The following is a 26,459-nucleotide window of genomic DNA, read 5'->3' as shown; positions in this document are numbered from 1 at the left end:
AAGAACGTGAAATTAGCTTATGGCGAGGAAAGCCCATCTCATGCACTTACCGAAAATGAAGAAATAATTTTCAACTTTGTTGCATGGCACTTGCAGGGGAGTCAAGAAGTGAGTGACTACCAGTGACTGACAAGGTGATGACTGTGAAGGAAGTGGAGGACCTTATCCTTACAGATCGTCGTCTGACCTTTCAGACGATTGTGCAACAGAAAGGTCTCGAATTCGATGCTGGCAGTGCCTGAAAATATTATCAGCGAAGAACTACAGACGATAAAGGAGTCAGCCCGCTTAGAAGTTCGTGTGTCTACTTTGTTCAAGAGAAAAATGCGTCTTGGCCTTTCAAAATGAAAACTAGGCATTTTCAGGAAATTGAAGACATCTTCGATCGTTTGATGACTTGTGACGAATGCTGGGTCTATGTGTATGATCCAGAGACAAAAAGATGATCAAGAAGTTGAAGCGCGGCACATCTGTCCTTCTTAAAAAGCGAAGATGCAGAAGCCGATATGGAAGGTCAATGCTATCAGTGTTCTGGATCTGGCGTAGGATAGCCATTACCGACTGTCTTGATGATGGTCGGATAATGATTAGCAAGCACTACTGCACACTTTCGAAGAAGTTGCGAGATGGCCTCGAGCAGAATCGCCGCAAAAAAAGCTCAAGAAAGATGTTTTATCCTCACCGACAGCACCCCCGCCCATTCGTCCTGAGCTGCGATTGAAGAAACAACATATGGACATTAAATCCTACCGCATCTAACAAATTCACCTGACCGGGTATTAACCCGCGCCCCACTGGGGTCTGCGTATAACACGCCCTACTGGGGGGGGGGGGGCTATTCATAGCCCCCCCTCCTAACTCCGAAACTACTGGGTCGATCGTCAAAATTCAAACGGTGTCTGATGGCCCCGGAAAAACTGTCGAGCGAAACCTAATTTCATTGACCTCGAGGTCACCGATGACGTCACAGGTCAGGTCAAAGTAAAAATTATTAGCATTTTGGCTTGTTCACGTTTTGGGCTCTGGCCGCCGTCTTACAAGTCAGATCAGGCTCATTTTTGGATCACACACTCGGGAACAGATGCTCTAGTTACCCTGAGGGTACCAAACTTGTACTTTGATTTTCAGGTCAAGGTCAGGTCATCACAGGTCACGAAAATATTATATCATGCGTCGGTCACGTGACACATGTTTTATGGTCCATTTAGGTCAGAGATTTCGAATTTGATGTCGTCTGTGTCATTCGAGGTCATTTTGAGTCGAATTTAGCTCAGGTCAGGTCACTTTCAGGTCAAAAAAGGCCAAATTTTGAAGTTAAAATTTTTCAACAAAAAAGGTGTCTATTGGATGCAAGTTGAGCTCAGGAACACGATGGTGCTATTTTTATTGGCGTACGATGTCAAATACGTGCTGAAAAATTGATTTGAAAAATTAATAATTGTGAATTTTTTGCAATGATGCGTAAAACTTGGCCATTTTTGAAGATATTTAGCTAAAACTTGCTGGAGTTAGTCATAATAATGCGTTCTATCACATATATTCCGTTTTTTTCGAAAAGTGAAAAACTTTTTGAAAAAAAAATGTAAAAATATATATTTTGGAATTTATTATATTAAATTTTCCAAATTTTCAAAATTTCGAAAATCCGAGATAGCAGTTTGATAGCGCAATCTATTCTGAGCAGACATGGGCACGGATCCCAGACGACCAAACGCGAAAATCAAGATGGCCACTAGATTAGTGGACTTAAAGCATGGAATTATGGTGGAAAACATGGCTAATAGATGCCTCTCAACGAACCAACTATTTTGCATTCCCTCAGAGTTCACAGTTTTGAGAAAATCCCTCAAGATCCATCTCGGATCCATGGCCACGAATCATGGATCCGAGATGGATCTTGAGGGATTTTCTCAGAACTGTTAACCCTGAAGGAATGCAAAATAGTTGGTTCATTGAGAGGCTTCTATGAGCCATGTTTTCCACCATAATTTCATGCTTGAAGACCGTCAATCTAATGGCCATCTCGATTTCCGTGATTGGTTGTCTGGGATCCGTGCACATGTCTGATTCTGAGTCCTCTCATGCAAAGAAATTGGATCTAGCTTAAAAACTGAGCTCTTGGGAGCGATTGCCGTGGTTCAATGTTTTGCGTCGAAATCGGCCGAACATGACGTCACTCTGACGTCATTTCCGGCCGACCTATAGTAGTTACGAAGTTCAAATTTTGACACAAGGTGTCAAATTGATGCAGCCTAAGGTACTGAAAGTTTGGCGTCGATACGTCAAGTAGTTTGGAAGTTATTGCAGAAAAACGGGAGGGGGGCTATAAATAGCCCCCCCCCCCAGTGGAGCGCGGGTTGACTGACTCTTGATTGTTACGGCAGGTGAAGAATCCACAGTATGGCCGGTGATTTAAGGACAGAAATGCCGTCATTGATGAGGTGGAGCAGTGATTTACGGGACACTGCGAGGGTCCTACAATGACCGCCTGAGGCAGCTCAAGAAACGATGCAATAAGTTTGCGGTCGTGTGTGGTGACTTGTGAAGGAATAATGAACATCATGTAAAAAAATCAAATTTATATCGCATATAATTCATGGTGATGATCAGAACTTTTCGATGCCCCCTCGTAAGAGTGGATAGGTACCGCCAGGGGAGACCTCAGACTACCGACAGCAGCAGACAGCGGACAGACCGGACCAACTATAGGGTGTTCACTAAAAATTGACACAAACTTTGAATGACTGCACATCAAAAGTGAAGCAAGCTATTACCATAGTGTAATAAATAACAAGTGAAGACACTTCGATTATTTTGTGTAATGCGTTTTCTTCTGCCGGAAGTGCTCTCTCAGAAAATCAGCGATATCTGATGACGATTGATGACGTTTTCGTCATTGTAGTGCAAAAGTTTCATCACTGTAGTGAAAACTTCTAACCCAAGAAACTACTATCCAAGCTTGTAGTTATATAAGTGTTGGTTGTAACAGCTAATTCACCCTTATTTTCTACAAAACACCGAAAATAAATCCCTCTATACGCAACTTGAAATGAAATATCACTTAAACATAATGAGAAGACCAAAAACCTATTTTTACTACACATCTTTACAAGCTAAGAATGTCTTCTTTATGCCAGAATGGGTATAGCGTATGAACACAGGGACAGGCCCCACAGCTCGCAATACTTAAGAATTCATGTTCTCTTATCAGGCATATCGTTCGGAAGCTGTGTAAATGCCGACGCAGTGTTAAATTGAGCCAAACAGCTATTCATCAACTGGGCATTTCACCAGGCTGAAACGCATCGATGTCCCCTGATTTTGCATATTATAATGCATTCAATAGGCACAATGAACATGCGATGACTCTCATTCATTTCGCGCAATAAAAAGCATAGGTTCTCAAGTCAAAGTGAAGGAAAAGACCGATCAAAATGACTCGTATAATACAGACTTTGTTTAAATACTCTACAGTTTTAGGGGCTGGTACTGTTATGGTGTCCTCTATTTTTGAATATTTTCATACCGGTTCTGTCACATTGCATTCAGTTAGCGATCATACATGCAATAAAAACAGTGGGTTCTCGAGAGTAAAGTTACGGAATAGAGTGAATGCTGATACGATGTTCAGCATGTTGGAGCGCAGATAGATCGAGTAGGACTTTCATCGGTCTGTGGCACTTCGATGTCCTCTGATTTTGAATATTTTCACGCATTTTATAAGAAAATGCGATTATTTTCTTTCATTAAATGCAATAAAAAACATGGGTTCTCGAGTCTATGTCATTCATAGGACCGATCAAAATGGGTTATGTTTTAGAGACGTTGTCAAAATACCCTACACTTTTTAGGAGCCGGTGGTGTTATGATGTCCTCTGTTTTTGAATATTTTCATACTGGTTCTGTCAAATTGCAATCAGTAAGCGACCATACATGCAATAAAAACAGTGGGTTCTCGAGAGTAACGTTACGGAATAAAGTCAATGCTGATACGATGTTCAACATGTTGGAGCACACTGCGCAGTTAGATCGAGTAGGACTTTCATCGGGCTGTGGCACTTCGATGTCCTCTGATTTTGAATATTTTCACGCATTTTATAAGAAAATGCGATTATTTTCTTTCATTAAATGCAATAAAAAACATGGGTTCTCGAGTCTATGTCAATCAAAGGACCGATCAAAATGGGTTATGTTTTAGAGACGTTGTCAAAATACCCTACACTTTTTAGGAGCCGGTGGTGTTATGATGTCCTCTGTTTTTGAACATTTTCATACCGGTTATGTCAAATTGCATTCAGTAAGCGACCATACATGCAATAAAAACAGTGGGTTCTCGAAAGTAACGTTACGGAATAGAGTGAATGCTGATACGATGTTCAGCATGTTGGAGCGCAGTTAGATCGAGTAGCACTTTCATCGGGCTGTGGCACATCGATGTCCTCTGATTTTGCAAATTTTCACGCATTTTATAAGAAAATGCGATCATTTTCTTTCATTAAATTCAATAAAAAACATGGGTTCTCGAGTCTATGTCAATCAAAGGACCGATCAAAATGGGTTATGTTTTAGAGACGTTGTCAAAATACCCTACACTTTTTAGGAGCCGGTGGTGTTATGATGTCCTCTGTTTTTGAATATTTTCATACCGGTTCTGTCAAATTGCATTCAGTAAGCGACCATACATGCAATAGAAACAGTGGGTTCTCGAAAGTAACGTTACAGAATAGAGTGAATGCTGATACGATGTTCAGCATGTTGGAGCGCAGTTAGATCGAGTAGCACTTTCATCGGGCTGTGGCACATCGATGTCCTCTGATTTTGCAAATTTTCACGCATTTTATAAGAAAATGCGATCATTTTCTTTCATTAAATGCAATAAAAAACATGGGTTCTCGAGTCTATGTCAATCAAAGGACCGATCAAAATGGGTTATGTTTTAGAGACGTTGTCAAAATACCCTACACTTTTTAGGAGCCGGTGGTGTTATGATGTCCTCTGTTTTTGAATATTTTCATACCGGTTCTGTCAAATTGCATTCAGTAAGCGACCATACATGCAATAAAAACAGTGGGTTCTCGAAAGTAACGTTACGGAATAGAGTGAATGCTGATACGATGTTCAGCATGTTGGAGCGCAGTTAGATCGGGTAGCACTTTCATCGGGCTGTGGCACATCGATGTCCTCTGATTTTGAAAATTTTCACGCATTTTATAAGAAAATGCGATCATTTTCTTTCATTAAATGCAATAAAAAAACATGGGTTCTCGAGTCTATGTCATTCATAGGACCGATCAAAATGGGTTATGTTTTAGAGAAGTTGTGAAAATACCCTACACCTTTTAGGAGCCGGTGGTGTTATGATGTCCTCTGTTTTTGAATATTTTCATACCGGTTCTGTCACAATGCATTCAGTAAGCGACCATACATGCAATAAAAACAGTGGGTTCTCGAGAGTAACGTTACGGGATAGAGTGAATGCTGATACGATGTTCAGCATGTTGGAGCGCAGTTAGATCGAAGAGCACTTTCATCGGGCTGTGGCACATCGATGTCCTCTGATTTGGAATATTTTCACGCATTTTATAAGAAAATACGATGATTTTCTTTCATCAAATGCAATAAAAAACATGGGTTCTCGAGTCTATGTCATTCATAGGACGATCAAAATCGAGTAGGACTTTCATCGGGCTGTGGCACATCGATGTCCTTTGATTTTGTGTGTACCAAGGCATTCTGTAAGGGACTGGGATTATTTACCTTCATTTAGTGGAATAAAAAACGTGGGTTTTCATGTCTAAGTCAATTAAAAAATCCATCATGACGGGGCATGGAAGACGATGATGTAGGCTGAGGATAACGCTCAATGATTTAGGGAGTGACGTTTTATGACGTTTTATTACGTCATACTGCAGCGTGAGTAGCTACATAGCCCACTTCCAGCTGAAGAAAAGTTGTTACATGAGTTTGCATTATACATTGGTGAAGTGTCTTCACTTGTTATTTATTAAACTATGCTATTACCATGGATGAGATAATAATGGATTGGTGTCTTCGCAGTTTTTGGCGACATTGAGCTCAGGCCTGCCATCTAGCGGGAGAATTATCGTAAGTTAGGAGCAAGCCGAGTGAACGCCGCTGATTAGCATTGTGACACACGGGAGTGTGGTGTAGTAGCAGGCTTGTTGTGCAATTTTTCAAAAGGTTATGTCTTTATATGTCAGTAAAAGCGAAGAAATTAATAGATTTATGTGCAGGGTCAGTAATAAGATAAGCAGTTCCATGTTATTTCCTCATTAAATCGTGAAACAGGGAGTTATTGGAGACTTCGCCAGCACGTGTCGTTTTCGCTATTTTCCACATGAGTCTTTACTTGGCCTAAATCAAACAAATTGTCCGATCAAAGAACAAAACGAACGTAAGTACTATCTATAAGTCTAATGAAAAAGTTACACGGAATTGCTAACGTCATTGCCGCTCAATATGCCATTCAAGACGCTCTATGAAAAGGACCCAACCAGTGCTGCGTAGTCGATGAAATTTCAGTGACTTTGTTTCCAACTCCGATTCCGGTATCCAAATATCGACTCCGACTCCTTCGGGCAGAACTGTCGATTCACACAGACTCCGACTCTGCAGCCCTCGTAAGTCTGTGGAGTCGATGACTTTTCGGTGACGTTCGACTCATACTCCGACTACAACTTTCAAAAATCAACCGATTCCGAGTCGGAACAGAACCGCTTTCTCTGACTACAACTCCGCAGTCCTGGCCCAAGATAGCCGCCTAAAACAACTTTGATGTGTGATCTTCTTCGTACATTGTTAATGTTATTTTAAACAAGGAGTGGAAAAGGGAGACGAAGCCTTCACAAACAAGGATCTCCTGTTGCGGATCAATCAGCTGCTGGAACAGAAAGGCATTAACACCACGCATCTCATTTCATCGTTTTCCTAACGACTCCAATGTAAGCACTGATCAATGCAGTGCGAGCATCGATGTGACATTTGTGTACCAAGTTTGAGTGTTATCCGCCCAGCCCTTCTTGAGATATGGAAGCGGCACCCCGCACGTGCGCACGTGCAGTAGCACCCCCATAGTGACACATGGAAATGCATTGGCCACTGGGTGCCTAACTATTGACGAAATTTTACCGTAATGGGCCCAGCCATTGCGGAGTTACTTCATGTGGAACAATTTCGACACCCCTAAGTTGGCACGTGACACGTGCCGTAACATTAACTAAGATGAAGAAAATCGGGCGAAATTCGGAGAAGAAGGAATAAGCCTACCAAATATGTATGACATATTGTCAAACTGCTCTACCATTGTGAGTAAATGGCCATATAAAAGCTCGTACAAGCCAATGGGACTGGGCGTTTCAATACACACCGTCTTACGCATTTTATTTTCGTTATTACCTAAAGGCTGCTTGACGTTTTGGGCTTTCAAGCATTTGAGACATTTTTTGTCGTCTCAGGTCCAGTTAGATTACCTCCAACTCGTGGGAATATGCACTTCGAGCCAACTAACACACCACACCCACGTGTGTCATAATGCTGAGAGATGGCGCTCACTCGGCTTGCTCCTAACTTACGATAATTCTCTCGCTAGATGGCAGGCCTGATCCCAATGTCGCGGATCCCAATGTTAATTTCCACGAGACACCAATCCAGTGTTATATCATCCATGCTATTACGATGCAACTTAGCATGGAGATAAAAGGGACTTTTTTACGGAGCGAGCGAAGCGAGCGGAGTCTTTCCTTAGATTAACGGAAATTTCTGAGTATGAGCGGCTGGCCGGCCGTGCGGACGCTTTTGCGAGGCTTATATCTCAGCAACCACTTGACCGATTTACATGCGGTAATTTTTGTAGGGTAGCTTCATTCCTTCTACCAAGTATTGGACTATTCCTGATGCATATGGGTGACCCCTTATGCACGTGCCACGTGCAAAACGAAGAGGTGTCAGTTTTGTAATTGTTGCAATATCTCGGTAACTACTCGGCCGATTGCGCTGAAAGTTGGCATGTAGGTAGGCACCCACTAGGCACTGCATATCCATGTGCCAGAGTTGGGGTGCTGCTGCACGTGCGCACGTGCAGGGGTCGTTTCCAGATCTCGAGAACGGCTCAACCGATTGCGCTCAAATTTGGTACACAGTTAGGGACCGGTTAGTAGGGTGCCGTGCACAAGTCAGTTGGGACCCATTTTGTTCGTGCGCACGTGCAGGGTGCCGCTTCCAGATCTCGAGAACGGCTGGGCCGATTGTGCCCAAATTTGGCACATCGCTAGAGACCGGTTAGTAGGGTGCCGTGCACAAGTCAGTTGGAGGTACCCCCTCGCAATTTCGCACGTGCAAGGCCCACCCTCTCGCTCGCTCCGTTAGTCGCCCCAAAAGGCGTTATACTGGTAGTGGTTATCATACCGAGCATAAAATTTCACGGGTGTAATGAAAACAGTCGCGTTGGAGGTTGTTTTAAATAAGGACCACCGAAAGCCCATTGGCAGGCTTTCCCAAAATAGTACGTCAATGGGAGAGTCTGGCACGTACAAATACCTAATGAAAGCTTAAGATGTCGAAATTAGTTACCGTATGGTGGGACGAAAGTTCTAGTGGGTGTGGGAGTCAGAAAATCTGAAGTGGTGCAAATGTGAAGATATTGACCTAAGGAAAGGTCGGGGCCCCGAAAATGCACGTGGAGGGGCTTTTTGGCACCTCACGGCACAATGCTGTTGATCAGTAAGGTATTGTGTGCCTAAGCGAAGAACATATATCACACCTGAGGCTAGGCTGAGTTACAAACGGCGTAAATGATTTCTCGAAGCGACTGGGAACAACATAAGGCAAGAGAAGTAAATATACAATGGCCAAGAAAGAGCCAAAAATTGCAGAAAAATATTGATCTATTTAAGGAAGAAAAATCATGTTTTTGTCAAGGGGCGACAATTAACTAGACAATACAGTGTTCTGTAGTGATGTTATCAATGGTGCAAGAGCTAACGTCCATTTAGCATCCAAGCTAACGCTGGATGCCGTGGTACATGTCTTATTTCAGAGCATATCATCAGTTCGACTTTATTCCTCCAGGCCGGTCCTTTAAAATACGATACTTTCTGAGCCAAAACTATTACTTAGCACTAGAGGTTCCTGGTTCATGCAGAACAACATATGTAACCAGAAGGTGATCTTCTGGTCCGACCTCGCGCCAGCACACTTATCAAGGGGCGCCTTGGGGGCTCCGATCGATGTAAAAATTGCATGATTGGAGCATGGCCCGATAAGCCATTTGCCACGACTGAAATTTAACAAATGAGTATCTAATGTGATTTGCCGAAGGCTATAACGTATGTTGGTGTCTTTAAATTTGATACAAAATATCAACTGGCTGCTCGCTACCACCATGAATTGGCCAAATTCCCGGTCCACTGGTGCCAGAGCTTGTGAAAACACTTCCAAGAAAATGTCCAAAAAATGACCTACGGGAATCAGGCAAATCTGTTGACGCTCTACAGGGTTGGGCAGATAAATTGGGACAAAATACGTATTTGCATTTAAAACGCCGTAGCTTAGAAATTTGTAAACATAGGCATTTCAAATTTGGATCACATATTGTCACACCAATTTTACACATTTATCACTAAATATGGTCACCGTGGTCCACCTGCATCAGTCCTTGTCGGTGCCTGGACTGACTGCACGCGCGGCGAGATCTCCCGTCTGAAATGGCTCGTAATTGTAGCCGACTGGCACTGCTGAGGCTCGTCACAGTCACATGGGGACGTTCGTTAGACTCACCCGCAAAAACGCCCCAGCAACCAGAACTTGTGTGGGCTGAGGTTTAATGAGGAAGGGGGCATTTTCCCTTGGGTACAGTTTGCGGGATCCTCCGTTTCAGGAGATTTTGTATTTAATTTACTGTATGCCGGGGAGCTGACTCCTCGAAGAGCATCACCCCATGCAGGATGTTGCCTTCTTCCATCTTGTTGGTTCGAACTGCCGGAATAATGGTTAGGTACCCTTTAATGGCGAACCCCCTCCCGATTCCGTAAAATAAGGGGGCCCCACGTGACCGTCAGAAGTCACCGAGTGGAATGCCATCACCGATGTCTGCTGCATGTTTTTTTGGAACTAATATCACGTCTTCTGGGCTGGTTGCGATGTTACATGGTGTTTGCAGTTGTTCATATGCTCGGTTATGGGGGACACCATCGTCAGAAATGACCTGCACGTGCTTGCTCGCTTCTCCAAGCCCTTCAAGAGGAAACAATTTTTTTAACGTCACAGCTGCTTCAACATCTATGTTGACAGGTTGATATGCATCAATGCATAAGAGTACATGTTTGAGGTGCTGGTATATCGCTTTCTCATGGCGCGGCTACCTTCGTTGTAAGCTCGCGCCACTGTTTTCGAGAGGATCCTCTGATTTAACTGAATTTTGCCTTTTAGCCCCCCTGGAAAACCGGGGGAGCGGCCGGTGTCAATGCAATAAGTATGTAAGGATGAGTCAACATCTTCTCTTCCTCCAACGTTTATGTCTGTTCGATACACACTACTTTCAGCCATTTGATGGAGCATAATTAGAATATTGGCATGCATGTGGGCGCGGACTAAGTTGGTAGTGGCTTGCTTAAGGCCACGTTCTGTGACCAGCCGACTCAAAATTACAACGCAACCTGCATAACATGGAAAAATATTCATTAGCCTATATTTATGTTCAAAAATTATCTTTATCACTCAAAAAATACTCGTTTTAGAGGAAGTTGAAATTTGTCCCAATTTATCTGCCCAACCCTGTACGGGTTGCAGCAGATGCAATGTGCATTACAACAATGCCTCGTTTGTTTAAATCGATACATTTTTACCGAAGATACAGCCTACTAAACTTTGTCTCAATTTTTAGTGAAAACATAGTACACAGGTACCGGCAGCGGGCGGAGCAGACTGCAGACTAGCAACAAATACGGACGGCCGGGGCGGCCTGGTTTTCCAACAAATATGGCCTGGGCGCATATTCCCCATACATCAAACACCCGCGTCCATCATACCGTTAACACCCACCCTGACCACCACCGCGCTGGCAGCCGCCGGCGACTGACACTGCCCCTATGAACATCCCTCCCGAGCCCTCCCCGAGTCGCACGCACCTTGATGGGCCCGGAGCGGCCGGCGGCGGCGGCGGCGACTGCGGGCCGGGCGGGCCGGGCGGTCCGCTCGGGCGGCTCGTCGGCCGGCTCGTGGTACCAGTCCGACTGTTCGTCGTCGCCCTCCCGCCCCTCGTCGTTGGTGTAGACGCCCGGGTCGTCCAGGCCGTCCGACTCGCCGGCAGAGCTCAGGCTGCTGCTGCTCAGCATGTCCCTGTGCAAGGAGAGAGCGGAGAGAGAGTCAACGGAAGGAGACGGCTGGAGAGAGTCAGCGAAAGGGACCAGGGGCGGCAAAAGGGTCAGCGGCAGCAGCCGCGGGTGGTCTGGGATGGTACTGGAAGTTCGGGGTGGCACGGGAAGCCCAGGGACGGCCCGGACTCTTCAGATTGTCGTGTCCACACCATCCAGGTGTGGACTGCCAGGAGTCCACACCACCCACCGCGTCTCTGCCGTCACACAAAGTGTACATCCAAGCATCCAGAAGTCTACCTCAAGATTAGAACCCCAAAACTATAGCAATGAACACTGCCGATACTTCAACTGCAACGCAGCCAATTCGAAAGCTGAAGAGTCCATTCGCAAGCATTTCATTACCAATACCCACCCGTACAGCTGCCCCAAGTCAGACTGTTACCAACCCCTGCAGTCTGTCCGTTACCCACCCGTGCAGCCTGTCAGTTAGTTACCCACCCATCCGTGCACCTTGCAGCCTGTCATGAGTCTGTCCTTTACCCACCCGTGCAGCCGGTCGGTCTGTCAGTTACCCACCCGTGCAGCCGGTCGGTCTGTCGGTTACCCACCCGTGCAGCCGGTCGGTCTGTCAGTTACCCACCCGTGCAGCCGGTCGGTCTGTCGGTTACCCACCCGTGCAGCCGGTCGGTCTGTCAGTTACCCACCCGTGCAGCCGGTCGGTCTGCCCTTTACCCACCCGTGCAGCCGGTCCGTCTGTCGGTTACCAACCCGTGCAGCCGGTCGAGGTCGCTGCACTCCATCTCCTCCTGGTCCTGCAGTGGCCGGCGCGGCGGGAACATGCCGCCCTCCTTACGGTCACACTTGCGCTTCCACATCCGACGCAGCGACCTGAAACGGCCGCCGGTCCGTCAGGCGGGGAAGAGGGTGGCCGATCCGTCAGATGGGGGATGGGGACACGGTCAGCCAGCCTCACACAGCCACGCCAGGTCCGTCAGACGGGAGGGCGGTCACTCCGTCAGACGGAGAAAGGGGGACTAAGGAAGGGTAAACGAAAGAAAAATATTTGGAAAATGCAGGTCAACGTTACCGACACATCACAGAATATTACGACCCATGAATCGTACTACTTGTCTGATTAATGGCACTACTCAGCATTCACAATACGTAAGTTATTGGGACACATGGACAAACACGACACCTTGAAGTTAATTGACACTCTGTTCTAAGATTCCAACATTCCAAGACGCGCACCGGGCACCGAAAGATTACCGGTTTCCCGGTGACACAGTCTAGCCGCCGTGCCGCTCTCACCCGTGTCTGGGGTCGCTGTAGCCGTCCTGCATCTTGGAGCGCTTCCGGCTGAGCTCGGAGACAGAGCCAGCGCCGGCGCCCGGCGGCAGGCCCACCGAGGATGTCGACGGCTGCGACATCTCGCTGTCCAGCGCCATACGCTTCAGCTTCCGCTTCCTGGCGGCAGACGGCAGTGGTGCTGACCACAAGGCAGGCCAAGGTCACGCGAGCTGCTGGACACAGCGTTTTGGCTGCGGGTGTCATCGATGGGGTCAAAGTGAGCGTCCCTGTCCACCGCCGATGGAGTCAGAGGGATCTTCTTCGGGACAGCTTCACCAGGTGGACCCACAGCCGACAGCTGCTGATCTCAGTACACACAGCACTGATAAACCCCTCTCACACACGCTGAACTCGGCATATACGGGTCCCCCGACTCCAGTAAACACCGGTCACCGACTCCACGCCTCTCCATAGCACTGGCCCAATCACTGACCTCAGTACCTACATACAGACACCACTCACCGGTCTAGTCTGTACACACAGAGGGACTGCAGTTGCACTGACCTCAGTACGTACAGACTAGTGATGTCAATCGGTTACCGAAAATTTCGGTTACCGAAAAGATATGCTGACCGATTCGGTAATCGGTCGGTCAGGCCCCCCAAAAATCGGACACTTTCGGTCACCCTGCCAGTGAAACCATTTTCAAAAAGAGAAAGTATTCCATTTTTGCCTAGTTAAAATGAAATTTATTGGGATGTTAATGATAAAGAGTTGCAAAATTTCCCCCAAAAGCTACAAGAGATGCCACATTTTGGCAACTTAAGTACCCATCCTGATCCCACCCAGCAGGCAGCAGCCACCCATTGTGCAACCACAACTACAAGCAGGCTGATTTTGACTCAGTTGGCCCCACAAATACACACATTTTCGAAACTCAATTCCAGTCTAACTGTTAAGATATCACCTGTAATCAAAGAAGTATTGCATACAAAAATCATTATACAGTGAGCAAAAATGCAAGGACAAAAAGAACTTGAATTACTGAAATGTGTTTCTGAAGACTGGACAGTTAGCACTAAGCACTTAGCAGTGATCACATTTCAATTAACATTTCACAGGTGTTCTACTATTCCACATTCTCCTTAAATATTGCAGGTACCAACCAAATGTTTGAAATCTAGATGACCACAACATAAAAACATAGGAATCTTGATAAAAACTAGAGGGCCATGTCCGCTTTCTGGAATCTTCCACATCATCTCCAAACACAAGGGATTTTGAAACAGATGCACCATAACAGCGACTTTAAACCAGCTGATTAAGTTGCTGCAAAAAAGGTTTTGGATTGTTACATGCTGCCTCGTGAATGATTTTATTGATGTAAATGGTCCAACACGATTTTGATTTGAAGTCTAATGAAATCAACATTGTAAGTGTAATTCACTACAAGAAAATTAGTTTCACTTCAATAATTCAACCAAAAGGGCATATAAATAAATATTACGTCATCGTCTTACATCCTTTAGTTAGGGAAGAGAGGATCTTATAAGTCAATCCTTGGTTCTACTTGGGTTCTACTGGGTTTTACTATTATTTTGCGCCACTTTGCATTAATTTTGTCTGCATATTGTGTTTTCTTGTAAAGATAAGACAAAGTGCCAGTTTAATGAATTTTCATTTCATTTTTGGGACGAAATTCAGGCTCAGAGCTACCTAATACCTGCCTTTTCAGCTGGATTTTCAGTGTCAAATTCTTCGTAGAGTATCTCAGACCACATCTCAAGACTCAAGGCCAGTTTCCAAGCAGTGTTGATGTGTTTTGTGGTGTTTTGATTCTGCCTTTTCTCCTAGGGAATGTTGTCATGAACATACCTATTACCAACCATTGGACTTACTAATTGATCGTGCTTTTGCAACATAATGAGTATTCTTCCTTACATAGACCACAGCAGATTCTTGACAATTCTAATTAACCAAATCTGTGAAATGCTGAGGTCCATGTGTTCCTAGTCTACCCTTAGCAATGTAAATTCTACCACAAAATGTATTTTGCAGTGGCTAGGAATTGACTGAATTGGGACTGAAATGCCATTTCCCATTATTTTCCATCAGAATTTACCAATTATTTTAATTTTGGGGTAGAGTAATAGCAAATAGAATTTCGGTCAAATTTCGGTCAAATTTTGGCTTGGGATGTTATCGGTCGGTATTCGGTCGGAAATTTTTTCCCAATTTTTGATTTCGGTCGGTATCGGTCAGACATTTTTTGGAAAATGACACCACTAGTACAGACCGACACCACGTACCGGTCTCTGTACACACGTAGTGACAGCACCGACCTCAGTACATACATACAGACACCACTCACCGGTCTAGTCTGTACACACAGAGGGACTGCAGTTGCACTGACCTCAGTACGTACAGACCGACACCCGTACCGGTCTCTGTACACACAGAGGGACTGCACTGACCTCAGTACCTACATACAGACACCACTCACTGGTCTAGTCTGTACACACAGAGGGACTGCAGTTGCACTGACCTCAGTACGTACAGACCGACACCCGTACCGGTCTCTGTACACACAGAGGAACTGCACTGACCACAGTACGTACAGACCGACACCCGTACCGGTCTCTGCACACACAGAGGAACTGCACTGACCACAGTACGTACAGACCGACACCCGTACCGGTCTCTGTACACACAGAGGAACTGCACTGACCACAGTACGTACAGACCGACACCCGTACCGGTCTCTGTACACACAGAGGGACTGCACTGACCACAGTACGTACAGACCGACACCCGTACCGGTCTCTGTACACACAGAGGGACTGCACTGACCACAGTACGTACAGACCGACACCCGTACCGGTCTCTGTACACACAGAGGGACTGCACTGACCACAGTACGTACAGACCGACACCCGTACCGGTCTCTGTACACACAGAGGAACTGCACTGACCTCAGTACATACAGACCGACACCCGTACCGGTATCTGTACACACAGAGGAACTGCACCGACCTCAGTACGTACAGACCGACACCCGTACCGGTCTCTGTACACACAGAGGGACTGCACCGACCTCAGTACATACAGACCGACACCAGTCACGTGTCTCCGAACATACAGAGGAACTGCACTGACCTCAGTACGTACAGACCGACACCCGTACCGGTCTAATTTGTACACACAGAGGAACTGCACTGACCTCAGTACATACAGACCGACACCCGTACCGGTCTCTGTACACACAGATGAACTGCACTGACCTCAGTACATACAGACCGACACCCGTACCGGTCTAATTTGTACACACAGAGGGACTGCACCGACCTCAGTACATACAGACCGACACCCGTACCGGTCTAATTTGTACACACAGAGGAACTGCACCGACCTCAGTACATACAGACCGACACCCGTACCGGTCTAATTTGTACACACAGAGGAACTGCACTGACCTCAGTGCATACAGACCGACACCCGTACCGGTCTCTGTACACAGAGATGAACTGCACTGACCTCAGTACATACAGACCGACACCCGTACCGGTCTAATTTGTACACACAGAGGGACTGCACCGACCTCAGTACATACAGACCGACACCCGTACCGGTCTAATTTGTACACACAGAGGAACTGCACCGACCTCAGTACATACAGACCGACACCCGTACCGGTCTCTGCACACACAGAGGAACTGCACTGACCACAGCAAGTACAGACCGACACCCGTACCGGTCTCTGTACACACAGAGGAACTGCACTGACCACAGTACGTACAGACCGACACCCGTACCGGTCTCTGTACACACAGAGGGACTGCACTGACCACAGTACGTACAGACCGACACCCGTACCGGTCTCTGTACACACAGATGAACTGCACTGACCTCAGTACATACAGACCGACACCCGTACCGGTCTAATTTGTACACACAGAGGGACTGCACCGACCTCAGTACATACAGACCGACACCCGTACCAGTCTAATTTGTACACACAGAGGAACTGCACTGACCTGAGTGCATACAGACCGACACCCGTACCGGTCTCTGTACACAGAGATGAACTGCACTGACCTCAGTACATACAGACCGACACCCGTACCGGTCTCTGTACACACAGAGGGACCGCACCGACCTGCGCTGCAGCCGGGCCGGCGAGAAGTTCTCGTTGACCGAGTCGGACTCGCCGAGCGGGCCCGCCAGGCAGGCGGTGGCCGACAGACGGTGGCGCTGGGTGCGCCGGCTGTGAGACAGGATGCCCGCCGTGCTCACCATCTCATCCGAGTCGCTCTGCCCGCAGACAGAGCCAGAGAGCGGTTAGACTCAGCCCGAACACCGAACGGCGCCGTCGGCACGGGCGAGCGATCACGGAGCAGGGGCTCACAGCCGTCCATTAGTGGGCATCCCTCCATATGAAAGGACATTAAACGATTCACCTCTGAATTCTGCCCTGATTATGGCTCAAAGGACAGGCGCATGACTATTCGCATAATTTCACAGATGGCGGCAGTCCAGGGCAGCATCCCAGTGCCGGAGCTCCGACAGATCACAGCCGCTGCTCACACGCACGTCTCGGTCAGGGGCCCCATCCTCTGCCCAGCGCCGGCGCCAGCCGGCGCGGGCCACTCACCACCTGGACGCTGGAGATCTGCCGCTCGGTGGACAGGTGGGCCTCGCCCACCGAGCTGCCCGAGTCCTCGCTGTAGGCGCGCGCTGCCGACGGCGGTACAAACGGGGCTAGTTACACTGCACAGCAGGGCCAGACGGGCGGCGGACAGGGTCAGGGTCAGACCGCAGCTGTGACAAGGTCAGACTGCAGCAGTGACAAGGTCAGACTGCAGCAGTGACAAGGTCAGACTGCAAATAAATATAGATGAAATGCAGTCGAAATAGATCGGGCAATGTTGGCCGGACGGTTTAGACTCTGAGAGGAAGATTAAACAAGTGGGGTGATAATACGGGTGAGTTTCTTCGCTGTCTGGTTTTCACAATTAATATAATTTGAATGTCGAAATGCGCCTTGGATGGTGCCCACGGCCCACAATTGCAGGACCGCAATCTGCCGAAAATGAAAGTGACTACAATGAATCGGCAATAGCTCGTTTTGTTTCAGACAAAATCAAGCAAAAAAAAAAATTACAAACGATGTAAAAAGTAGTGGAAAGAAACACCTTCCTCCAGTTGTGGTAGCTGGGCCACTAGGTATCGCGGGGCTCCGGACAGAAGACATGAAAGAATATCTCACACGGGCGCCGTACAGGACATATGGGTCACTCATGCAGTGCGCCGCACAGGGAAGATGGGTCACTCACGCGGGGCGCCGGACAGAGTGCCGGCCGAGCGTGAGCGGCGCCGCCAGCCGCGCCGCCGCCGATGGGACGACGAGGAGCTCTCCTCGAGCGCGTGGCTGAGGTCGCGCACGAGCGCCTCCATGCTGCGGCGTCCGCGCTGGCGCCGCTCCGGACCGCCGGACCGCAGCACGTGCAGCCGCTGCAACCTCCGTATCAGACTGGGGTCCATCGGCGCCGCCCCATGCAACCACTGCCAGAGTAACAGCAGCAGATTAGAAAATAAAAAAGTAAGTGAAACCAAATCAAAATCTCCATACCTATAGGCTTATTTTTGCACATATCAGTTTCCTAGAAACATTTGCCACACGAATGAAAAAATATCCAGCATTCTCCTATTACCAGCTCAGAATTCAGAGCTCATCACCATGCAACAAGTTTCTAACAGCATCAAATTACATGAATTACGACTTCAATGCCAATCTGTAAATGACTTGAAAGATTCAAAAAGGGGAAGTACTGTCTTATTTCAGCGCAACGATGGGTTGCATTGAAATATTGAATTGAGATATTTCAATCATAAATAACTCTACACACACGCGCACACGCACACGCACGCGCAGTGCGCCATCGGCACTTGGTGCAGAGCGCCGCGGGGGCCGGTGCACCGCTTGTCCGGGCACTGCTGGCATACCATGGAGGGGAGACGGCCGATCAGGTGCAGGTATTGAAGCGCGCCTTCATCTATTCTGCCGTATTAAGGCAAAACCCATTATGTTTGGGTGACCTCTGACCTGAGGTAATGGCCTCTGACCCGACATAATGTTTTTTGCCTTTGCACGGCAGTATTGCTCCCAAACGGCGTCCTCTCGGTCCTCTCCGGGGATGGGGAGCAGCAGCGTGCTCCCGAAGAGCGGTCGGAGCGGTTAGTTGGCTTCCATACCAATCCCCTCAACGAGGTTGAAGGCCTTTCGGCCTCACCTGGGAAGGCCTCACCCAGTGGCGTATCTAGGATTTCTCTCAGGGGGGGAGTCCGCAGTCAAAAGGGCCCTTGACTGACTGGGATGAAAGGGCCCTTAAGTGGCAAAAGGGCCCTTGTAGCCTGAGTTGAAAGGGCGTTAACCCACACCCCGTAGGGGGGGGGGGCGAAACGGCCCCTGTCCTCTTCCGTAGCTATCTCCTAAATGACTGCAGATATCGCCACCAAACTTTCAGAACCTCTCCGGGCATCCATTTTACACATTGTTACCAATTTTTCCAGAGGCTATGATAGGTTAGCCGCAAATGACGTCAAAATGACGACATGTTCTGCCATTTTCGACCCAAAAAAGGTTTTGCAGGAAGAGGTGTCAGGCCTACAGAGCTGTAGAAACATTAAGACATAAAAGGTGTAGAATTAACAGGCCTAGGTCAAATCTGAGCACAGTTTACAGAAAGAGCGTTAAAAGAGCTTTGTTTGTTTTGTTGGGTTGGGCCCAGGCCCTTTCGGTCTGATGAGACCATTTCAGGGCCGGAAGGATGATAGGAATTGAGGGAGACATTGGTCTGGGCGGGAACCTTGGTGACTCACCGGCCACCGGGGCTGAGCCTGTCCAACAGGACAGGCCGACCAGCCCCAAAGTGCTCACTGCACACGGTTACGAGTGTGCTTTCTTAGGAGCTGCAGTGCAGCGCTCCAATGGGAGCCGCCCGCATGGAATAAAGTTGCCCGTCCAGGTCCAGCCCGGATCAGGGGTTGCGGCATGGAGAAGGATTTGAATGTCCTGAGGATGGAAACGGCGAAACGGGTGTTAAAAGAGCTATTAACTACGCTTTTCCCCGGCACTGTAGCTCTATTCATTTCCGAGTCATGCGGTGCTTTGTTGAAAATTGTCCAAATTGGACCTCAAAATTGGCGAAATTTGACCTTGGATGGACTATGTGAACTGACCTTTGGCCTGATCTAAAAAGTGACAAGAGTAATTTCGTCATTATTGTTTGCGTCCCTTCGAACGCTGCCTTTGGCGTGTTGGTACGTGGCTCAGAAGCCAAGTTAGAAGCAGGGGTGCGGAGCCGGAGCTGGAGCCGGAGCCGCCGGAGCCGGCATTTTTGCCCGGAGCCAGAGCCGTGAAACAATATAGCCCGGAGCAAGGGCTGGAGCCGGAGCTGTCAAAAAAAGGCGGCGACTCCGGCTGCTTTTTTAAGAGGAAAAAACTATTGACCTAGTTCGGTTTGACAGCACAAGGCAGTAAACATGTGGTATTCAAAATAGCCTTGTTATGCAAATACAGAAGCAGCGTGAACCAATCCTTCATCTCTTCTCTTCCACCCGTATTTAATTGTATAGAGGATGTATGTACTGAGTAGAGTACTGGAGCCGGAGCCGGAGCCACCGGAGCCGGATCATTTTACTCGGAGCCGCAGCCGGAGCCGGAGCCGCCATGACATTTCACCCGGAGCCGGAGCCGGATCCGATTTTTTTTTACGGAGCCGTCTGAAATTTCCCCGTCTCCGCATCCCTGGTTAGAAGGACCCTGGCCGGCCGAGGGGGGCGTGGGTGCCACCACATCGTTTTTTTTTTTTGCGACAGCTCGGAACACGTCGGCAACAGAGCCAAAACTGGGCATAGCTACCTGACCTTTGATGCAAACCGGGCCTTGTGACACCTGCATTTTCATGGGGGGCCTCTGGTCGTCTTAACCCTCGCCCGCGCATGCCATTTTCCCATCCTAGAACGCACATGGGGGGGTTGCCACCCCCCCCCCCCGCGCCATTTCGTTCCTGTTGGAGATAGAGCTTCGCAGTAAAGATCAAAAAGTTTCTTTGGGAAGAGAAGAATCCAATGATACCCAGTTTTACGTTTTCAGGTCAGTCATTGACCTTACAGGTCAGGTCAAACTAAAAAATGTTGCTGTTTTCGGTCATCGTTGGATATCAAGTGCGCTGCTTAGCATATACCGATGACGATGCCGTTTTCTGGTGCCAAGCAAGCTAGAACATCTTTGTCACACTACTCGACCAGGTTTTTGCTGCTGAGGTCATTCCAGGTCAAGTTAGGTCAAGGTCAATGATATGTGTTTGTATGTCTGTGTGTGTCTGTGTGTATACTGATGTGTGCACCGATTGTTTAGGTGTCCATATTACATGAAATCATGATCTGAGAAGCTTTTACCAAAAATGCAGCAAAAAAACTTCACGAAAAGTAAATTCAGCTTGCCTATAATGCCATTATTTTAGATGACCTAGGTTGACCTTGACCCTGACCTTGACATCTGTCGTCGAATCGTCGAACAACATGTTCCATGATAGGTGGGAGGTAAGACTGGCAAAAAAGGCCGAAATCAAGGTGTCAAAAGCTCACAAGGCCCATAGCCAACGCAAGATGTTGATAATTGGGCATTTGGGTCATGACATGACCTGAAAAACAAGGTCATATTTCCGAAACCAAAAACCGCAGAAACTTGAAATTTTCAGTGGACATCAAGAACGGATAGAGGAGCAGCTATACGAAAAATCAGGCTTCTAGCTTTAAACATGTTGAGTACAGAGCAGAAAAACTACCTGGGGGGGTGGCAACCCCCCCCCCCATGTGCGGGCGAGGGTTAAGGACCCTCTGCTACCCTCAGCGGGACCCTCTGATGGCCTCTGAAGACCATCACTGGCCTCAAAGGGCCCTCTAGTGCCCTCCATGGGCCTTCTGGGTACGTGAAAGGGTCCTCTGTTTTCTCTCCAGGGGCCCTTTTTTACCTCAAAAGGTCCTCTTTTACTTCATATGGCCGTATGTTGGTCTAATACATGAGGCCCCTGGTGGCCTAAAATAACCCTCATATCATCTAAGGTGACCCCCTGTTTGCCTTAGGAAAGATGGCCCTCCGGGTGCCTGAGAGGCCCCAAGGGCCCAAGGGTTTGTGTCCCAAAGGGCCCTTTGTTGGCTTCATAAGGCCTCTAGTTGGCCTAAAAAGTCCTCAGATTGTCCTAAAGGGCCCTCTGATCGCCTCCGAGGGCCGGCTTGTTCCTCAGAGTGCCTGATGACCTCATAGAGCCCATAGTGGCCTGACATAGCCTTCATATCACCTCAGAGGGCCCTCGGTTGTAAGGCTCAAGTGGCCTTCTCAGAGGGCTCCAACTGCCCTGCGACTGACAATTGTCCACTCTAATCCCCCTTTTGGGTGACCTATTTCCCCCTCTGACACCTAAGCCAAAATACAATTTTGGGACACTGACTCCGAGGGCCAGTTTAATTTTAGAGGGCCCTCTTTGAGGTGGATGTGAGGGCCCTCTGTTCGCCTCAGAGGGCCCTCTGGTGACTTCAGACTTCAGAGGACCCTATTTTGGCATCAGAATTCAGAGGGCGCCTCTCTGTGGCATCAGAGGGCCCTCGGAGGCCTCAAATGGCCCTATTACATCTCAGAGAGCTGGCTTTGACCTCAGAGGGATCTTTTTACTTCTTTGTGGTGTCTAAGTGGGCCCTCTGGCCTTTGTTCGTCTCAAGGGGCCTCAAGGGGTCCTCCGATGACTTCCAAAGACCCTCTTTGATCTCAGAGGGCCTGATGACCTCATAGGGCTCATGGTGGTCTGATCTAGCCTCATATCACCTCAGAAGGCCCTCCAGTGGCCTCAGAGGGCACTTTGTGGCCTTTGAAGGCCATCCATTCGCCTTAGAGGGCCCTCTTTGATCTCTTTGATCCCTTCGATCTCAGAGGGCCCTCTTTGAGGTGGCTGAGAGGGCCCTTTGTTCACCTCAGAGTTCTGGTTCTGGTTCAGAGTTTGTTCTGGTGACCTCCAGGGACCATCTTTGATCAAAGAGGGTCGTCTGGTGGCCTCATAGGATACCTTGTGGCCTGAAATCGACCCTCGTACCACAGAGGGTCTTCTGTTCGTCTTAAGGGACCCTCTGCTGATCTTAGCAGGCCCTTTGTGTGCCTGGGAGGGCCCCCTGAGTACCTGAGAGCCCTCTGTGTGTTTGAGAGTGCCCTCTGTGTGCCTGAAAGGGCCCTCTGTGTGCCTGAGAGGGCCCTCTGTGAGCCTGAGAGGGCCCTCTGTGTACCTGAGAGGGCCCTCTGTGTGCCTGAAAGGGCCCTCTGTGTGTCTCAGAGGACCCTCTGTGTACCTGAGGCGGGTGGGCCCTCTGTGTGCCTGAGAGGGCCCTCTGTGTACTCTGTGTGCCTGAAAGGGCCCTCTGTGAGCCTGAGTGGGCCTTCTGTGAGCCTGAGAGGGCCCTCTGTGTGCCTGAGAGGGCCCTCTGTGTGCCTGAAAAGGCCCTCTGTGTGTCTCAGAGGACCCTCTGTGTACCTGAGAGGGCCCTCTGTGTCCCTGAGAGGGCCCTTTGTGTGTCTCAGAGGGCCTTTGTGTGCCTGAGAGGGCCCCCTGTGTGCCTGAGAGGGCCCTCTGTGTGCCTGAGAGGGCCCTCTGTTTACTTCACAAGGTCCCTCATTGGCCTAAAGGTGTCCTCTAATAGTCCTCAAAGGGTCCCTAAAAGAGTTCTACAATGCTTTTTCTTTATGCGAATAAAATGGGAAGTGGTCAAAAGGGCCCTTGAAGTCTTTTCAATTTTTCCCCTGTTATAAAAAAAAACTTTTCATCTAGGTTCCAGGGGGTCCTAGGACCCCCAGGACCCCCCTTGGATATGCCACTGGCCTCACCTCACCTCCTCTAAGTAGACTCAGGGTGGCTCGCAAGTTGCAGCAAGCGACGATCGGGGCGCAGGAATTCTCATCCCAAATAGTCTCCAGAGCCGCCCGCAGGGCAAATCGAATCTGCTGCGAGATTAACCGGTGTACTGAAAAATTTGGTGACTGCCATTTGCTGAAAATTCTGCAGCTGCCATGCAGCAAAAAAATTGGCGACCAGTCGACCACCATACACGAAATTTGGCGCGAGGTTACGCCAGACTATGCTTAATTAATATTTGGTGCAATCCCACCATGTCGCCAGACATTTTCAACATAATGTGTATTTTTCCAATCCAAGTCTGGCTCTCAATGGCATGTCTTTAAAACGCAGTTCACACATGACCGTCAGTCTGTCGGTGTCGGGCCCGTCACCGTCGACCTGACGGCCTGCAGCCCGTCAGACGAAAGTTGAGATTTGGTAGCTCCCATTGGCTGCCATATGCTGTGACAGAAATGGCGCACCAATTTCAAGATTGACGCAGATGGGGGAAGGGGATGGGGGCTGAGAGGTTAAAAATATTCTTTGAATTACAGAAATAAATTACCACGCATTTACATTTTTATGTCAAATAATGCTGCAATTTTATTTAAATGAAAGACACATCGTTTCGTTGATTTAAATCAGGGATCGAATCTCAAGATATCGTGCCGTAATAAATACTTCCATCTCAACAAATGCATGGAAAATGGTATAAATGATCTTAAAAATGCATATAAGCTTCATGCTGCATGAGAACGTTACTTTTCCTCTTCCTCCAACACGCAGATATTCAAACCGACGGGCCCGTCACCGTCAAAAGTTGAACATTGCTGAACTTTCCAAAGCGACGGCCGTCAGGTCCGGCGCCGGCGCAGTCAGCTGTTGCCGGCCGTCAAACGCTGCCGGTTCACACATGACCGTCGACCTGACGGCCGTCGCTCCGTCAGTTTCGGCCGTTTTGACGGTGTCGGGCCCGTCACCGGCAGACCTTACGGGCAAGTGTGAACTGCGTTTAAGTCTCTATGAGCCAGGGTTTGTATTTTGTACTTATCTTCCATCTCTTTCTTGACATTATGGTATCCTGCCTGACGATTCAAGCAGGTGTCTAATTAATTCATACCAAAAATGAGCTTATTCATATCATGAACAATATACCTACAGTAACACAGTTCTCAGTTCTCACCTTAACCTCAACCTTCACGATCTATCTTGCGGACACCAAACCAAAGCAAAGTGCGTTTGTTGTGCTTCTAAGCAATATTACTAGTTGAAAAGACTGGAACAGCCAGCAACTTCAGTCAGCTCCAACTCCCAGATACATAAAAATAAGAGCAATGGTATTTTCATCACGGAGTTCTATAGCCACGCTCATCACTTGCAAACGCTTAAAGGGACCCTCCCACCTTAACATTAGTTTTGAGTTGAGATAGCCAAGTTTTCGGCCAGGCTCAGAAACCACCATTTATCCTGAGCCCTGATCGGCGGCCGGCTAGTACTCTTGCCCGCGCTCACATACGTGCACGTTACCCCGGCAACGGGCTATTGACCAATGAGAAGCGAGAAAAGTGTTACGTCACTGCGATTTTTCATATACCTGTGCCCCCCGGACGTGACGTAGTGTGCTCGCGCGCGTGCAGGGTCTCTGCGATCGAAAAAGAGCGCTAGCAGCGCGCCACTCGACGCCGCAATTGTCAAAAGCAGCGTGTTAGTATGCTTTATTATGAATGATGTGTGTAAAAGTGAGTTTTTATGTTGTTTATTTGGAGGAAATGGTTGGAATAAATTAAGTTATTTTTATTTCTGTTGGTTGGAGTTTTTATTCAAAAGATTTCGGTCTATAGCATTGATATTTACTGAAAATACCTTCGTTTGAATAAATTGTAGATATTTGGCAACTGAGGTGTTAGGTAAGCCTAAATGATATGTAAAAAGGTAAGAGACACCCTGACGATCATTTGAGAAACGAAAATATATGAATTTCCCTTATAAGGCTCGCTCAATATGCTACTCCGCGGTTTATGCCCCGAGGGTGTCCGAGGGTTCCCGTTAGTTTGTCGTTGGCGCTCGGCTCGCGCGCGAGCCGACGTCATCGCCCGTGACGTCGGCTCGCGGAATGCGTCATACCCTGCACACAAAATAGCCGGCTGCCGAACAGCGCTCTGGTCGCAACCCCCGCAGCTTTATGGTGTTCAAGAAATTTCTTCCCTTTACTTGCAGGGTGTAAAGTAATCTTGGTGGGACCAGCGTGGTCCCTACCTCTTAACCATTACGGGAATCTGATGACGTCATCAGGCTTTCGAACGTCCGTCATTAATTTTACTAAAACGTTTGGTAGCACGCGGTGGTATATGCTGCTTTGCGCGCAACAAATGCCGCACTTTCAAATAAAGTCGCTAGGAACAGCGGAGATCCCAAAAAGTAAACAAAAGTAAAAGTCTAATATCTTGAAAACCGGTGAATATTTTTCGATAAAATTTGGTAGATATTCGTTTTCGCTCTTTCTGAACCTGGCGACATCACTTTCATGCCAATTCATTAACTTTTTTGAAGGTGGGAGGGTCCCTTTAACCAAGCTCAAGCGCAAGGCCCTATATACCAGGTAGGGTCGTCCGGCGATTCTACCTTTTCGTGACGTCAGCTCGTGACGTCATTTGGAATCAAGTCTCGAAGCCCCGTTCAATCCCCATGTAAATGAGCGATTTTCGAAGCACTGTAGAATGAAGTCTGCACAAGATATATCAAACCTAAGTATCTTATCTGAAAGAGCAAACAATTTTCTGCAAGTTATCTCTTACGTGTTTTTCGCTAAATCTTTTGCTTTTTCACAAAAGCGTAAAATGTCCCCCCATGTCTCCGCAGCCTCCCTGCCGCCGGCCGCCGCGCGGTCGCGGTAGTG

At 48.0% G+C, this 26,459-nt stretch overlaps 1 protein-coding gene across 1 annotated transcript in view; it reads right to left on the bottom strand.

The window, feature by feature from the left end:
* The window catches only part of LOC122372582 (G patch domain-containing protein 2-like), a 28,260-nt gene extending 3,265 nt beyond the window's left edge, over nucleotides 1-24,995 (bottom strand). The window contains exons 1-7 of the mRNA XM_043349961.1: nucleotides 24,747-24,995; nucleotides 17,957-18,185; nucleotides 17,275-17,357; nucleotides 16,780-16,934; nucleotides 12,645-12,800; nucleotides 12,102-12,221; nucleotides 11,145-11,355 (exon numbers count right to left, since the gene is read on the bottom strand). Coding sequence (XP_043205896.1) covers nucleotides 11,145-11,355; nucleotides 12,102-12,221; nucleotides 12,645-12,800; nucleotides 16,780-16,934; nucleotides 17,275-17,357; nucleotides 17,957-18,164 — 933 coding nt within the window. The 5' untranslated portion in view covers nucleotides 18,165-18,185; nucleotides 24,747-24,995. The remainder of the gene's footprint in view (nucleotides 1-11,144; nucleotides 11,356-12,101; nucleotides 12,222-12,644; nucleotides 12,801-16,779; nucleotides 16,935-17,274; nucleotides 17,358-17,956; nucleotides 18,186-24,746) is intronic.
* Between the last annotated feature and the right edge of the window lie 1,464 nt (nucleotides 24,996-26,459).

Source organism: Amphibalanus amphitrite, unplaced genomic scaffold (genome assembly GCF_019059575.1).
Source record: "Amphibalanus amphitrite isolate SeventyFive unplaced genomic scaffold, NRLGWU_Aamphi_draft 000037F_arrow, whole genome shotgun sequence".
NCBI classification, from domain to species: domain Eukaryota; kingdom Metazoa; phylum Arthropoda; class Thecostraca; order Balanomorpha; family Balanidae; genus Amphibalanus; species Amphibalanus amphitrite.
Note: the sequence above shows the minus strand (reverse complement) of the source record. Positions and strands in the feature narration are given on the sequence as shown.